Genomic DNA, 17,053 nt, shown 5'->3' with positions numbered 1-17,053 from the left:
AGGCGACTGTTAATTACCTACCCTTTCATAATGTTGCAGACTGTTAATTACCTACCCTTTCATAATGTTGCAGGGTGTTTATCTTGGCTTTGTTGGTACAAAGACTATCTTTGTTCCCTCTGTGGTGTTGGGTACCAGTATGTGGTTCATATGATCTTAAGCTCAGCAGGATATCTTCTTTCGTTTATCACTATATCCTGTCACCAGCAGTAAGGATGCTTTTCCTTTCATTCAATGATTGGAATTAATGGATTTTACTAACACAGCTGTTATCCGCAATTACACATTCTACGCCGCAGAGGTTCTTTAGCTGTTCTACTGACGCGTCTCCATTCGTGGATCATAATTCAGAACGGAGCATTGCTATAAAGTATTGTTTCAAAGCTTCTCATATTTTGGATCCCCCTAGACTATGGATCATTGGTTCTCATTATACTCTGAACTCCACTTGCCACATGTTAAGGCTGTTGTACCATCTCCTATACTGTTTCTATGTATATGTTGACACACTTTGGGGTTGCTTCTTATTTTGGTTTACAGTCTCTGTTTCAATTTGCAGTGGTACAGGTTCTTTAGTTTGTATATTTGTCCAGGACTAGTATACTTTTGGGTAAGCAAATAACACTGTTTTCTTCTGTTCAACAAAAAAAAAAAAAAGTAGGCCCCCAAAACCATTGGCGAGTTTTAGTCGCTGCCCGGTTTGGCTCCGAAGGTTCCCGTTTCAACGAGAAAATCGAAGGTATACTTATGCTGATATAAGAAGAGCATGCCACCTCTAAAACAAGAATATCTGAGAGTGCCAAGGTCTTTGATGTAAAAGCATTGATCAAGATGTAGCTTCAGAGAAGCAATACAAGAAGGATCATTCCTGATTGTGGGACATCATCAACATATACCACCACAGCAGTTGAGTCCATAAATTAACTCTATTTTAGCACAACATCATATTCACAGCTACATGCTGTAATTTTCACCAAGTCTCTTTATAAGAAAATTTTGAAATATTTTATTTGGTTGAACCAGTTTAGTAGATATAAATTTTTATTTTGGAAAAAGCAATGTTAATAATCAAAATGAATTACTTGCATTCAAACATCTCCTACAAATAGAAAATAATGATGTTTTAGAAATCTTATAATTTTTCTAGAAGCAATAATAAAAATAGAAGCAGTGATGTCAGAATATGTCTTCATTTCCTTTCGTTCGTTTCTCTTGCAAACTAATAAGATTGCTATGTACAATAAGATAAAAATACTACAATTTATTCACATTGGATTTCTCAGTTATTTGATTTTGATCATCAGTTGCTAGCTTAAATTTGAGAACTTTATGAAGCTTTGCAATTGACTTTACATGCTTGAAGGAAGCTTCATTTGAATCCATAATGCATTTATCCTTTAAGAGATTTGTCTCGGAAGATCCTGTCACCTGATGCAGCACTGCATCTGCAAAAGTAAAGGAGATTACATTTCCATAATTTAGTGAATTTCAATATCTTGCAATATTAAGAGACTAACAAATCCAGTTTAAAAACTTGAAAAGATGTAAAATAATAATTTTGAAACAAAGGAAACATATTATTGCAAAGCATATCAATAAAATTATTGTATTAAAGTATACAGCTTCTTATATAAAAATATACTTCTATTTAAACTTTCAATAATGAAAACAAAAAGAAAGCTATTGGAAATTAATGTGCATAAAATTTAGCCTCCAAGCTGTAAAGAATGAAAAACTCATGAATCATATTTAATTTAGTTTCTTGAATAACTGCTTAGGATTGACTCTAGTTACCATTAAAAAGCACTCTCATATATATCAAGACAGTTGTAAGAAAAGGTTGAAATCATGCAACAATGGTGTCCATAAGTGCAGTAGTTACCACTTTCAGAAAACACAAAGCATGTTCCAATTGTTTCTTGGTACTCACCAATCTGTTGCATCGTAAAAATGATGTGAATTTTGGTCTCAGTCAGTAGTAGTAAGACTAAGGAGGTAAGTTACAAACTAAAAACTAGTTAACAAACTAAAAAGTTTGGTTACTTTTTCAATTGACAAGAACTATAACATTTGCTACATGCATGAATGATCCAAAAGGGCATATGAAAAACACTAGCTTTACCATTTAAACACAGATATCCAATGTTTGTAACTGGTTAACATCTATGGACATCAGCTAAATTGTATTTTTATGTACTGAAAAATCGGTATAACAGTCTTTGCAAGACATTTTTTCTCCAACAGGAATATAGCAGGATTTGCTAACAGCACCAGGCAGACGTGATTTTGAAAAATTCAAAAGGGAAGAAGAAAAAAGCATATTTACAGCTTCGCATAATTGCCTGCACACATACATGTGTTCTATATACAGAAGGAGGTTATTGATAGAAATGCTAAACCATAGAGGCAAGGCTGTGGATATTGCAAATTTGCAATTCAGAATCAGTTAAATATTTACAATACATTAAACATGAAAGGACACTAATCAACAACATAATTAAAAAAGATATATCATATTATTGATTACAGATCAATAAAATAGGAACAAGCACAAAATTGAGACTCACTATCCAATAGCAATATTGCAAGAATAACTGATCAAGACAAATTATAACCACAACCCCCAAACTTGTTCCAACTATTTAAGGTCAACCTTGTAGATCCAAGCAATAGATAAAGATGATTTTAGAAAAATAGATTAACATAAAGATAAAGATGCATTAAACATGCAAGCACTCCAATTAACATCACATGCAAAAGTATGAAGGAAAGATTAATAGAAAAGGAAAAACAGAAAATTAGGACTTGCTATCCATTATCAACTACCGCAACACTAGTTAATGGTAACAAATTACAAGCACAACCACCAAACTTGCTCCATCTATTTAAGCACCACTTCATCTATCTAAGCATTTTTTTTTTAATTTACATAAGTAAATGAACAAAAGAAACTGTAGTGCATTACTTGCAACTTTAAAGATTAATAGATCCATAAATTGAACAAAATGGAAATAATGGATGCTAAACATATAACCAAGGTAAAGATAGATCTCCTCATGTCAAGGATGAGCAGTAAATGAGGCTATGAAACATTCATAAATGTCTAGTATTACACTCTGCATATTAGTTGACCATTCAGAAGGAAACAATGACTTAAAAAATGCCAACTGATAGCAGAATGTAAGACAATTAAATAAGCTTTAAATGAAACAAAACAACATATGCAATGAACAAGCCCATAATTTCAACTCTTACCACAAAAATACCACTTCAGTGGATTATTAGTTTAGCTCATAACAGAAGCAAATCTTAGACCATAGCAACATCTATAACCCCGGCTGTTTCGCATCACCAAACAGAGATGATGCAGATGGATTATTAGTTTAGCTCATAACAGAAGCAAATCCTAGACCATAGCAACATCTATAACCCCGGCTGTTTCGCATAACCAAACAGAGATGATGCAGATTGCAGACTATGTGAGTCCACCCTGTCCCACACCTAAAGATGCACATGCCACACACCTAAACAGTGTCTCACATCCACAGCATGTAACTGGTGTTCTCCAAATGCATACCACCTGCTTTTCAACCAACAAAGAAAAGGAGAAAACAAAAGGCAGGTAGATAACAGTGGGAACTCTCAATCTTAAGATCCATGTTCCACACAGATAAACAGTGAGGCTACAATCCACATTGCATTTGATCTGCTTGTGGAAAAAAAAAGGGTGTTGACAAGATAGCAAGTTTAAGGCTACCATCCAGGTGTCCGAGTACAAGTGAGCAAGATAAGACTTAAAAAATTGTGTGCTTAATCTGATTTTAGAATAAGATACTAAGAACATTCCATTTCATTTTATAAAACAAAGTGCATTTCTCATACTCCAAGGTCATATGTAATTAGTATATTCCTTTAAAGTGATGGTAGATATTGTGATTCAAATGCTTACCAGTTTCAAGCGGTCGCCAATGACCAAAATGGGATTCAGAGTGTCCAAACCCTACACAAATGGAATGGGCACATTAGCTTCTTAAAAAAATACATAAATAAAACAGACACATACAAAGATGCATTATATAAGGGCATGCTGGTAGAAATTGTCCTACATAGCCTAGTGGTTGCACCATTACTCCCACGGACAACGGTCTGGGTTTGAATCTGGATGGTGTTGTTTCTCAAGTATTTTTCCTAGGTAATTCTATGAAGTGGTGCACCTATCACAATACTTTAAACATTTGAGGCTTTAATGGTAATTGTCCAAAATTGCAGGCACAAAACCTCTAGTTCAGATGCCAAGCACACAGACTCTTTCTAGAGCATGATGTTGCTATGTTAAATGCTTTGGAAAAATCGATAAGTTTACTGCAAAATCTGACAAATTGAATTCTGGTGAATGACTAGTTTGAGCAAACATATTGCATGCTACATCGATAAAAGGGAAATCATCCGCCACAATCTTGAAGTTTGGCAAAAATAATTGTCAAACATGAGATATACAAAACTCATATGTAGGGCTGAGCAAATAAACAAACCTAAAGAACCCATCCAGTCTGACCCATGAAAAACCAAACCTGTATGAAACCGAACTTGAATCGGGTTGTGATTCGTAAAAAATTCAGTTAATTACAATCAGATTCGATTTCTGCATTTTTAACCCGTATGTAACCGAACCTGACCGACCGATATAGTATTTTCAATACTTAGGTTATTTAGAGAATTGAAAAATTGGCAATTATGACATATTATGTACTAACTTATGGATGTTATGAATTATTATATCCTAATTTCTATATGAATTGAATGGTGTATTAGTTTGTGACGTTTAAAATCAACATTGATCAACATTGAAGTCCAAACCGACACAACCCATTCGAACCGCTACAAATCGTTAACTTCGATTTCAAACGGTTTATATATGATAAACAGTCAGTAGCGGGTTGGATTTTCTTCAACCCAATTGGATTTGATCGGATCAAATTTTTCTCTCAACCCGACCCAACCCGACCTGTGCTCAGTCCTACTCATATGCTATCACAACATGGCATTCCCATTCACCGCAGAAGATTGACCTCTAGTAAAATATATTATAAATACTCACAGATAGGACATAGGGAGCATTGGCTGGAATATCACCATGCACACAAACTTCATCCAAGTCAAGTAAGAGATACTCTTCTTCGCCCTCAGCTTCTCTATTTTCTTCCAGGTTGCCTTCCATTAACTATTCTCAAAATCTTATGCTAAATGCAATAGAAGACACCGTTTGCCTAATGATCTCAGGGAACGATCTGTGCACTTAAGTTGAGAAGATCCTAACACAATAAAAGTCCACCAATCATAAATTCAAAACATAAAGCATACGGACATTAGCAAAAACTACTTTCCAACCAAAGATGTAAAATCATTTTCAGTAAAGGAAAGGAGTGCTATTCAAAATGACGCAACTTCTTGTGCAATATATAAAAACATTTACAGCCTCATTAGCTACAACATTTGAGTGACTGATTAGTGATCATACACCAGCTACATTCTGTAGAAGTGATTTTCAGTTGTGATTTCTAGAAGTAATTAGATACGGTCAGTTTTGTTTGTTAATTGGTTTAAGCTCTTCTTTATTGTGTTTGCATTCCTAAATCCTTACCTTAGGATACAAGTAGGATACCTCAATGAATCTGATAGCAGAGCTAGAAGAACTTCATTAAATATTTATCATCAAGCAAAGGAACTGGATTTTATTTATTGGAATTCAAGTTTTCTACTATTTTTCTATTTATTACAAATGTTCAAGTATTGTATCTTTATTGAATTCCTAAAGTTTCAAAACTTTCCCTTACATTTTGTCCTTAACTCCAATAGATGAGTTTCAGGTCTTATCCGTGAAGAACTCATGGAGATGTTTATGGGCAGTTGCAAGAGATTTGATTAGTTGGATAAAATCTCTCTATACTGTCAAGGTGTAATATTACAATCATAGTTTTTATAAAAATCAAACCAAGAGCAACCTGACCAGGGGTCCAAATTACTAGGATAGTGGTTCGACCACTTGGTCAACTAGTAGGACATGATATGTTGTACCACCCCATACTGCCCAGTACAGCATATCGTATCGTGTCGGAAGGAAACCGATATGGAATCCCATTTCGAGTCGATACAAGCCCTGTACCGAGGTCCATATGACCCATACCAAAACATACCAACCTGTACCAAGGTGTACCAAGATAAAAAATTGAAAAAAATGGTTTAGTAACTATTTTAGCACATGATGCATACCATACCATACCGAACCGATAAGATCCTGATATGGCACTCAATACCAAGATAGCAGACCTTAGGTAGGACTATGTTACCTTTAAAATCACTAATAAATTCATAATTATTGATAAATTATCTACTTTATATACTAAAAGTTTTAGAAACTTCTTTAACAATAACTCATATTTGATAAACAAAGAGGCCACTTAATGATATCTCAAGGTCCAAATAACAAAATTGACCCAACTTATTATACAGAATGTGAACTATAAAGATAGAAAACATCATCAATATTGCAAAAAGACAAAAAAAAAATTGCAAAATAGATAGAATTATTCATATTATTTTTTACATGAGAAGAAAATCATGACTAGAACAAAGACAAACATGCAATCTCAATTACATGAATAATATATGTATATTACATTAAAAAAAAAATACATGGACAAGATATTACCACATTAAACTACTCCCAATTACAGCATAAACATGAAATAATCATTAATCATCTATTTAGAAAATGTAAAAGAGTGCCAAAACTAAATCACTTATTCATATGAATAGCTATTTAACAACTAATCTCTATAAAACTCTAACACAAATTGAATTAATGAGGAACTGAGATAGGAAGAAGGGGAGAAGAGGGAAGAGAGGAAGAAAGGGAGAAAAAGGAAGCCATATCTAGCTGCCAGGCCACTGTGACAAGCAACACAATAGCCAAAGGGGGGTGGTAGAGAAAGGGGGGAGGGGCCGTCGGCCACTGGTGCGCAAATACTGTGGAAGCGCACAGCAATTGAGAAACACGAAGGGGGGAGAGAGACAGAGAGATGAGGAGAAGCGGGGTAGGGCAAGCTACAGCCGGAGAGGAGGCCAAGGAGGAAGAGGGAGAGAGGGAAAAAAGAAAAAAGAGAAAAAGAATATCACGGCCGGCCTTGCTTACACCCGTTTCCACCACTCTGTCATTGTCGGCTATCAAAGAGAAGACAATCAGAGAAGGAGGGCGGTTAGAGAACAAAGAGAAACGAAAGAGAGGTGTTCAATTAGGATTAAGTTTTCTTTATCGTATAGACTGAGCCTTTTCTTCTGTTCAAACCTAAGCTAAGAAGTCCCAACTTAGGGTTCTTATCACAACAATCTTTCTTAAAACCGACCAGGTGAGAAAGTCTTTGCTAGTCCAACTGCAATTTATAACTCATTTAGAAAATGAATGATTCAGGGCCTCTTCGAATGATTGAGCCCAAAATCCTATAGGATTTGGACCAACTCACTCAAAAGATAGTCTTGGGTATTTGTGAATATAGGCCTAGCCCACTCTAGAATCTAATGCTTTTGGTGGTTATACTAGCCCAATCCACAAATTCTAATGGATTTTGGGCCCAATTATCCAAATAGGCCCTCACTCGTTTTCTGATCCAGTCGGTTAGTCCAGAACTTGCTAGAACTAACGGCACATTTGAAATTATATGATGAGGTGCTAAGTGGACCACCATAAAACACACTAATAACTCCATATGCTCTTTGCTCTCTATGCTCTTTTTTGTTTATCAATTAAAACTCCATTTGGCATTGTTGTTGGTTGCAAAAATTTTATATATAGAGCTTTGGACAGTAGAACTTTCACTATTAGAGCTTTTAACAAAACATTGTTTGCTATTTGATAACTATATTTTTAAAATACTATGGAACTTCAACATCGATTTGGTAACCAAATAGAGAAGATGCTTTAGTAACAGAAAAATATAAGCAAGAATATTACATAATGTTTTGAATTTTCTCACTATTTGTACTAACAAGCACCATTATTACAAGATATTTTTAATTTATAAATTGTTTATGCTGATATTTAGTATTAATAATATAATATATAATAAATTTTAAATTTATTATAAAAATATTGTTATATTTTTATATATTATTACATTATAACAATAATATTGTTTTAATAAAATAATATTTTACTATTTTAATATATTATAAAGGTACTATACTATAATGCGATTACAATATGAGAGTATTATATGACTATAATTTAATTATTTAATATAATTTTATTATTTAATCATATAATATAATTTTATGATAATATTGTTTTATTCTTATACTATATTATCAAAAACTATTATCATAAAGTATTGTTAACTGATAGATCATTTTTTTTTTTTAAAAAAATTGTTGCTACGACTCAAATCCAGGTTTCTCATCTAATAAAATTAGCTTCCTCATGACATATCTCAAGTAGAACTTTTAGCATCTATTGGAACTTTATCTAGTAGACCTTTTCCAACTTTTGGAGAAGCTAGAAAGTTGTTTCAGAATACTTACCAAATCCTTAAAATTGCCAAAAAAAACTTCTAGCTTATTATTTACACCCCATCTTAACAACCTAACCAATTGCCAAGAGCAAGTGCCCCATGGATCAAGTTTGATAAAATTGGAGCATGTAAGAAACATGTGACCCTTACTGAACGGAGGAGTTTGACCACGATAAATTTTACCAGTGCCGAGATATATACTGATGGTGAAGAATTCGATTAAAAGAAGGGCGAAAGCCCAAAATTTGACCATGATCAACTACAATACATGGAGACAAGACTAAGGTGATTAATCCCAAATGCAAAATTGTAGCTTAGACTGAAGCAAAAGGAATGCTCAATATAAGCTAAGCTAAGCCAAGATCGAAAAGACATAATTATCAGCTGATAGTTGCAGAGCAATCGTGCTGATGAACATGCATAATGGAGGATAATTGATATTAGTTATCAGAACCATTAGGAGTGGAGGCTAGACATTCAAACAACCATTAAAGTATACAATTATTATTTATTAGTATCAATAAGTGAAAATTATATTTTGTAAAGAACTCTTCGACAATCAATCTAATACATCTCTATTTTATCTTAGTTTTTTCTATCTTTTATCCGATATGCTACACCCCTTATCTATTGAATGGTGGTGTATTGATAGTGAAAGTCCTTAAAGATGAAGGCACATGGATCCACTCCTCTTTATTCTCTCTTAGATCACTTTCTAATTGATTGGACACCGGTTGCACGTTCATGCACACCAACCCACACCATTTGACTTGCCGCCACTATTTTTTGCCACACCTAGATGAGACTCCACAATAAAGCCCCATGACATATCCGAACAAGATGAAGAGAGTGCCAACAAGCTTTGTCGAACTGCTAGTGGGATCCTCTATAATAATAGTCCTATTGATTTTAGTCGGATAACTACATAGTTGCCATCATACCACTATGGAAAGAAGTCAAGAAAGCAACAGTAAAGAAAGTGACCGCTATACTAAAATCACTTTTGGATTGATATGCAGCAGCATCTTTGGCTTTGCTAGTGGATTGGATTGAAAGATTTACTTCTGTGATTGAAAGCCGATACATTTAGTTCTACATTTCATAGACAAGGAGACCAATTCCATGTTGGTGGAGGATAAATTGGTTCTATATGGAAGTACTAGAATGTATGAAAAAATCAGAGTTGGAGACTTCAGCTTATCAAAAGATAACAGCCGAAGACGATACAATGGAGCTCTTGAAATGCACTGATCGAGGAATCACAAAAGTTACACTAGCAAAGTTACACCAGACTGAACCACCAAGGGATATTTCGATCAATACCTTGCCGAAATTTTAAGATTGTTGGTCATGAGAAGTTGTAGAGTATCGCTATGGAAGTTGGCAAATCCTTACCGATATTAGTTCCTAACCATTTTCTCGAGAGTGAAGAACAAAATTTTAGAGGCCTCATAATACCGTCCGTAAGTGTCACAAAGGATAAGGGGAAATTGTATCAAAGGGAGCTTCCAAGAGGCCTTCTATGTGATGCATATTCCATCTGCCAGGGCCAACATGACAACATAAGAGATGATTCAGCTTGATACCCGACATCACATATAATGTAAAACACTCAGATTATGGATGGTATAGGACTCAATGCCACAGAAAAAGCTACAGAAAGGTTGAAGAAGTGACGAATCCGATCTGAAAACAGAATAAATGATAGTATTAGGGATGGCAACGTGTCGGGTATCGCAAAATTTGCCCTACCCGTTTCCGAATCCATCTAAAACCTGATTACAAAAGTAATAAAAAATCTCAAATCCATCCAATCTAAAATTAGTATACCGCTGGGTACCGGAACCAGCCCGATTAACCCTCGTTCATATTCATAGTCATATTATCATGAGAACAGAACTCCATAAATTGAAAATTTTGTAGCCAAAAAAGAAACCTTTCGATCAAAAATCTCGAAACGCTACAAAATATCATGCATCTATCAAGATTAAGCTGTCAAAACCTCAAGGGACCAACTCACACCGCCACAACTCGCACAAAATCCCATATGCTTGAAAGAAAACCCAACCGTAACCAAGAAACCCCTCCGATCTCCCTCAGGTGCTCTCCTTCCCCACAGATCTCGAAAAAGATAATGAAATGAAAAGAAGAAGAAGCGAAAACAAAACTTAGAAAAAAAAAAAAAACAAAAAGATCAAACTATGTGGGAAAATGTATTACCTTTTAATTTTTCCTCCTTCCCTTTGTTTTCGTTGATTTTTTCCTATCTTTTCCCTGATTTTTTCCGCCTTCAGGAGTTTCAATCGGGTTGGAGGCTTAAGCGGCGGCCGACCAGCGAAGTCTGGACGATGGCTGGGGTTTTGCGTTAGGTTCGTATATAATAACTGATCAATCAACTGGCAAGTGCTTCTACACTGTATCTTATTAGTTAAGGTGGTGGTTAGCCTCCCGAGGGATTTGTAAGTTCAAGTTCACTCGTCCCTCTATTATATATATTATATTTTTTTATAAAAAAATAAAACATATATATATATAATCAGGTTTAGATTCTTTTTATAAAAAATTATATATATATATATATAAACAGGTTTGGATTTTGGATATTCGAGCAGCAAATCCTCAACGAGTTCTAGGATGCTCAAAAAAATCTACTCAACTACCATCTCTAAATAATGTTATAGTATATAATTAGATCAAGAAATCATATTAATCTTTATTGAGATTCTTATGGTGGACATCCTTATGGTGGCCAATTTATAACCTTCTCAACTATCACTAGATCTGAAAATCATATTAATCTTTATTTAAATTCTTGGATTTTCACTTATCCATTGCAATGGTAGTCTATTTTTATAAATATGGATACTAATGTTTCAAATGTTGTAATTTTTGAGTTTATTGACGATTCATGATAGTGGATAATCGATCGGTTATTTCTAGAACTAAGCAAATAATCAAAATCCAAAGAAATCCACTCAAAGTTATCCAATAAATATTGATTTCGATTGGTTGAAAGACATAAATTAGATGGAATTAGGTTGGAGTTTGTAAAAAATCAATTATTTACTGTCAGATTCGGTTTCTATACTTTTAACCCGTATGAAACTGAACCCAATCAATGTAGTATTTCACAAACTCACTTTTATTTTGGAAGGCTTCATTTAGACTTCAATACTTCATTCTAAAAAAATTTCGTCACCCATTGGAATTCATGAAAATATTAATATTGAATTGTTGATGGAAGCAAATCAATTTGAAACAATTTTAAAGTGAAAACTTTCAGATGTAGTTACTTTTAGATGAGTAAATGTTCTTTTTTCTGTTTTATTTTATACAAATTCAAAAATAATTCCAAAATTTATAACTTATATGGTTCAGGTCTTTTTTATATTTAACTGATAAAAAAAAAGTAAATAAACTTAAGTGGGCCAATATTGGACTTAAAATCAACATAGGGTCAATATTGAAGTCCAAACCAACACAATCCATCCGAACTCACTACAAACCATTTATTTCGGTTTCAAATAGTTTATACATGATAAACGGTCAGCAGCAGGTTAAAATTTTTTCAATCCGATTGAGTTCGATCGGATGAAATTTTTCTCTCAATCTGACCGAACCCGACCTGTGCTTAGCCCTAACTTATCTCAATTGTTTTATGGATCTCTTGCATCAGATTCTGACAATTCCTCTTTCTCTTTCAATGAATGATAATGTTCTAGTCTAAGGTTCTTCTAAGTTCCTATAGTGTCTCTTAAAGATATGCCTTCTCCCACTTTAGCACCTACATTGCATGATCATGTTCATCTATTTAATCTGATCTGGGAACTATCACTCCCTCCTTAGGTTCATTATTTTTGGTGGCAACTTATCTAGGAATGTCTACATACAAAATAGTATCTTTCTCATTGCAAAGTTCTTCTGTCTCATAGACAGATTTGTGATTTATGTCCCAGTATGTTGAAGACTGTACTTATATTTTTACTATAAGTTCTTTTGTATATCACTGTTGACAATATATTAGTCATATGTATCAAATATCCTGTTCATTTGGTTCATTGATAGATCTATTTAACTACATGCAAAATTCCAACATTAATAGAGGTTGGAAAATGCTAGTTGCCTGTATTACATGGGTTCTATGGTAGGAGAGAAATGATCAGATTTTTAATCACACATCTTCGATGCTAGCCCATGTTTATCGTTGAGCCATGGTTTTTTCCAATTTTTTTATCTTGGTACCTGTCTAGGCACTGGGGTAGTGATACTCCCAAATCTGCCCTAGTGAGCAGATCACTATCGATCTCTTGGCTACCTCCTCTCTATGGGTATATTAAGATAAATTTTGATAGCTTTCTTATCTCTAAACAAGCGTCGACTGCTTATATTCTAAAGGGATCATTCAACTAGACTCTTGCAAGCAAGAGGCAAAAAAATATTTAATGCATCTATTCCTTTTGCTGAGTTGATTGCAGCCTGATTGGGAATATATGTTGCTGTAACTAAGTTTCATGCTATCTATATTCACTTGAAGGGTGACTCAACTACTGTTATTCATTGGATTGACTTTTTCTAAAGTCAAAAATTTAAACATCTTCCTTTTTTGCAAGACATTTGGTATTAGAAGAGTATAATTCTTGAGTTTAGAATAATTCACATATATCGAAAAGCTAATCAAGTTGCAGACTATTTAGCAAATAAGACCAAGACATGCGATTTTCAAATGGAATGATATCACTGATGTTGACTTACATTGTTTGCATCTTCTTGATGTAGATAGCTATGGTATTTCATTGTATCGGCATAGTTGAATTTGCTGTCCTGCTTTATGGTTTCAAAGGATCATTTTTCTTTACCATATGTGGACTTTTAAAGATGCTATTTCTTCTTTTAGTAACAACTTTTTATTATAGAAGTATGTGCTATCCAATGAACTTTGTTCATCAACTTCCACTCTCTACTAGTTCACCATATCCTTCCCAACTCATTCTATCATTCTCTCCTTTCTATCATATCACCAATACCTGTTGATCCGACATACTATCTGCCGCTCCACTTGCTTGGTCGTTGCTAATTATCCTTTTCATGTTATATTTATCCTACATACTTCTTTCTATTTCATTCTATGCTTCAGTTTTCAAAATGGAATAGTTCAACATTATCCAAATTCTGATACTATGAGAGAAAAAGAAGAGCACAATATCAAGAGAGTTGTGAGGAAATTAATAGTCAAAAGTTACAAAACAAAAGAGTGTGCAAAAAAGAATGTATTAATGGTGAGAACATACAAAATCAAAAAAGTAATTGTATGTATGAGAATGAATGTCAATAAATGACTTCGTGCTTCCCGTGAACTCTTTAGAGAATTATTGTGAAGGAAAAACTGTCTTTTTCCTTTGTAGGATCTTCCAGATTTCATCAAATCTGGGATGAAATAATTTAAAAATTTTTATCCTACACCATTTCAGATCTAATGTATGTTAGATCTAATTTTATTATCTGATTTTTAAAATCTAAAATTAAATCTAAAAGTATGAGAAGTATAGACATACCTCAAGAAAAATCTGATTACCCTGTAGATGATCTCTGCACAGCCCGAGATTCTGATGTAGCCACGCAAGTGTCTGGCCTCTACCGGTATCCACTCGGGTAGGACCTGGAACATCTTCTCCTCGCGAATCTATGCTCCACAAATCAGATCTCTATCTGATTTGGAAGTGCTTCAGAACTCCTTCTAAAGTTGGAGTAACAGCCTTTCGAAGATGTCCTACAGCCTTCCTGTTCCAAGCATCACCACGCCTTTTCCTAGCATCAGATGAACGTCCAACTCCTTGGACGTGAAGAGGGGAGATAGGAGAGCAGGGAGGACATGGAGAAGAAGGGAGAGGGTGGCAGCTATGATGATTTTTCACAAAAACTTAAAATCCTAGGCACAGGCAGGGTTTATATAGACCTTGCTGCACTGTGCAGTGCCACATCATTCGATCAATCAAAAAATTCTAATTAATTTTGAAAAAATTTTGATTGATGGAGTGATGTCATCTGATCACATCAAATAAGAACCCCCACCCTCTCTCCTATATTGGCGCCAACTTTGGATAAGCACAAGCAAGGGTTGGCGCCAAAGAGTCCATGTTAATCAGGACTCTTCATCCTTATCTATTTGGGGCGCCCACTTTAATCCAATTGGGCTCACGCCATAATCTAATTATGGCACCCAATTCAATGTGGTTTTGGCATATGGACACTTCACAAAAATCCTTCAATGAGCTCTCTTCAGTTTAAGACCCATATGTCAATATTTGACAGATGTCCTAAAATGAAATTGGCAGGTGACAGGAATTAGCAGGTGCTTGTCTTAAATTCATCTCATGAATTAAGACACCCCCACCCTCTCTCCTATATTGGCGCCAACTTTGGATAAGCACAAGCAAGGGTTGGCGCCAAAGAGTCCATGTTAATCAGGACTCTTCATCCTTATCTATTTGGGGCGCCCACTTTAATCCAATTGGGCTCACGCCATAATCTAATTATGGCACCCAATTCAATGTGGTTTTGGCATATGGACACTTCACAAAAATCCTTCAATGAGCTCTCTTCAGTTTAAGACCCATATGTCAATATTTGACAGATGTCCTAAAATGAAATTGGCAGGTGACAGGAATTAGCAGGTGCTTGTCTTAAATTCATCTCATGAATTAAGACAAGCCTTTTCTGAGCTGGACAAGCTTCATTTAGACTGAAAAAAATCTTCTCAAGGTTCTCTGAATGAGTCAAATCATATTTGGCTCAGTAGAGACAGAAAAGATTATACGAAGAGAAAGTTAGGCTCAATCGTGTGCTAGCACGATTTTCTTGAACCTAATTGGATCTTATCCAAATCAATTGGATTAGCCCAATTGATGACATTCAGATCCTAACCCTTGTTAGTGTGACCCAGTTACGTTCAATTCTGTATGGTAATGAGACATGTCATGATCTCATCATCGACATCATCGAAACTCCTTTCGTTGGATCAGAACTCTTCTGATTCAGACAATTAGAATGATCGATCATCAATATCATTCTAATTGCTCTCAAAATCCACTAGTGACACCTAGCAGTATATAGTGGCAACCCATCAGAACTGAAGATGAACCTCTCGATGTAGCTACCTGTATGATTGAGTTTCTCTATCATGAGTCCTGACTGAATTAGGGTTAAGGTGAACTCGTCAAATCCAACATCAGTCATATGAATCAATCGATCGATCCGAGTTTGATGTGAAACCCCAATGAAAAACTTCTTTTCCATTATTTCACTCTGCCATGGCCATGGACTTAAGGACTCGATCTTTCGATCATCATAGGACTACTCCTCTCATCTACCGAGGTTGATAGATCCCATCTTGATGCGACCTAGTTCCTACAATGAATATGCTACAGCCAACATACACTTCAGAATTTCGAATAGCTAGGAGATCGAGTTATGGTATAGTCAAACTATAACATACTCAAGGTGAACTGTCGATGCACCTCGGATCAAAGAACTAGACACACAATTGCAGCATCGAGCTAGTCATCGACGAGAAGGTAGACTTTCTTATGACTGCTCGATATGGTCATGCTCAGTACTCTCATTCTTAATGAATATCTGTACTCTCACTTCGATGTCTCCACACCATAGACTCAAGACACATCTACCCTAAGGAAGCGATTGTACACCAACCTTCCAGATCGATCACCATCCTCGTGATGATCCTATAGTCAGGAGCTGTTTATGAGTTAGTTATGTAAATTCATACCTTAAATTTTTAACTCTTGAAAATATGAATTAACATTCCTACTAACTCAAAGGATGTATCACAGACACAATGTGATAAAAGAAAAATATATTTATTGATTTATAGTCAAAATTATAAATTTATCCTTAGATTTGTACAGAAATGTGTCAGCCAATCTGGCATCTAGGATACACATCTAACAAACTCTCACTTGACCTAATGCCAATTGGCTACGTATCTAAGTCCCATCTTCTCAAGGTGGGCTTCGATCTTTTGCTAGCCCAATGGCTTAGTTAGCGGATCTGCCATATTATCTGTGGAGTCGACTCTCTTGACCTTGACATAACCCTTTTCGAGGTAATCACGGATCAAATAGAATCGTCGCTCGATGTGCTTGGACTTTTGGTGAGACCTTGACTCCTTAGCTAGGGCTATGGCATCATTATTGTTGCAGTAAAGAGGTATGGCATCCAATGATATCACTCTAAGCTCTGCGGCAAACTTCTTATACCAGAATGCCTACTTCGCAGCTTCTGATGCAGCAATGTACTTTGCCTCCATGGTGGAATCAGCAATCACCGTCTGCTTGGAACTCTTCCAGCTGACTGTACCACCATTGCAAATGAACAGACTTTCAGATGTCGACTTTCGATCATCTATATCAGACATAAAGTCTGAGTCTGTATATCCCTGAATCTGGAGTTCTCCATTCTCAAAGACTAGAAAC

General features: G+C 35.2%; 1 protein-coding gene across 4 annotated transcripts; it reads right to left on the bottom strand.

The window, feature by feature from the left end:
- Positions 1–1,174: 1,174 nt before the first annotated feature.
- Positions 1,175–10,982, bottom strand: LOC105032710 (uncharacterized). 4 transcript variants are annotated; one of them, XM_010907228.4, is made up of 6 exons: positions 10,785–10,973; positions 9,960–10,104; positions 5,099–5,312; positions 3,950–4,000; positions 1,883–1,934; positions 1,175–1,445 (listed from the first exon to the last, which is right to left on the bottom strand). In XM_010907228.4, exons 3-6 carry the CDS (start codon positions 5,216–5,218, stop codon positions 1,255–1,257), a joined length of 414 nt encoding a protein of 137 aa, XP_010905530.1. In that variant the 5' UTR covers positions 5,219–5,312; positions 9,960–10,104; positions 10,785–10,973; the 3' UTR covers positions 1,175–1,254. The 4 variants fall into 4 exon arrangements, 2 of the variants coding, with proteins under 2 accessions (XP_010905530.1, XP_010905529.1); XM_010907227.4 differs by lacking the exon at positions 9,960–10,104 and having other exon boundaries at positions 10,785–10,968; XR_003798773.2 differs by lacking the exons at positions 5,099–5,312; positions 9,960–10,104 and having other exon boundaries at positions 1,321–1,445; positions 10,785–10,982.
- Between the last annotated feature and the right edge of the window lie 6,071 nt (positions 10,983–17,053).

Source organism: Elaeis guineensis, chromosome 4 (genome assembly GCF_000442705.2).
Source record: "Elaeis guineensis isolate ETL-2024a chromosome 4, EG11, whole genome shotgun sequence".
Lineage (NCBI taxonomy): Eukaryota > Viridiplantae > Streptophyta > Magnoliopsida > Arecales > Arecaceae > Elaeis > Elaeis guineensis.
This window is presented reverse-complemented; position numbering and strand designations above follow the sequence as displayed.

Excerpts from the sequence above, each read along its gene's own strand:
- LOC105032710 (XM_010907228.4), bottom strand. The coding sequence starts at position 5,218 with ATGGAAGGCAACCTGGAAGAAAATAGAGAAGCTGAGGGCGAAGAAGAG. Across the intron at positions 4,001-5,098 it reads ATGCTCCCTATGTCCTATCT|GGTTTGGACACTCTGAATCC; the intron begins GTGAGTATTTAT and ends CCATTTGTGTAG. Across the intron at positions 1,935-3,949 it reads TTGGCGACCGCTTGAAACTG|ATTGGTGAGTACCAAGAAAC; the intron begins GTAAGCATTTGA and ends ACGATGCAACAG.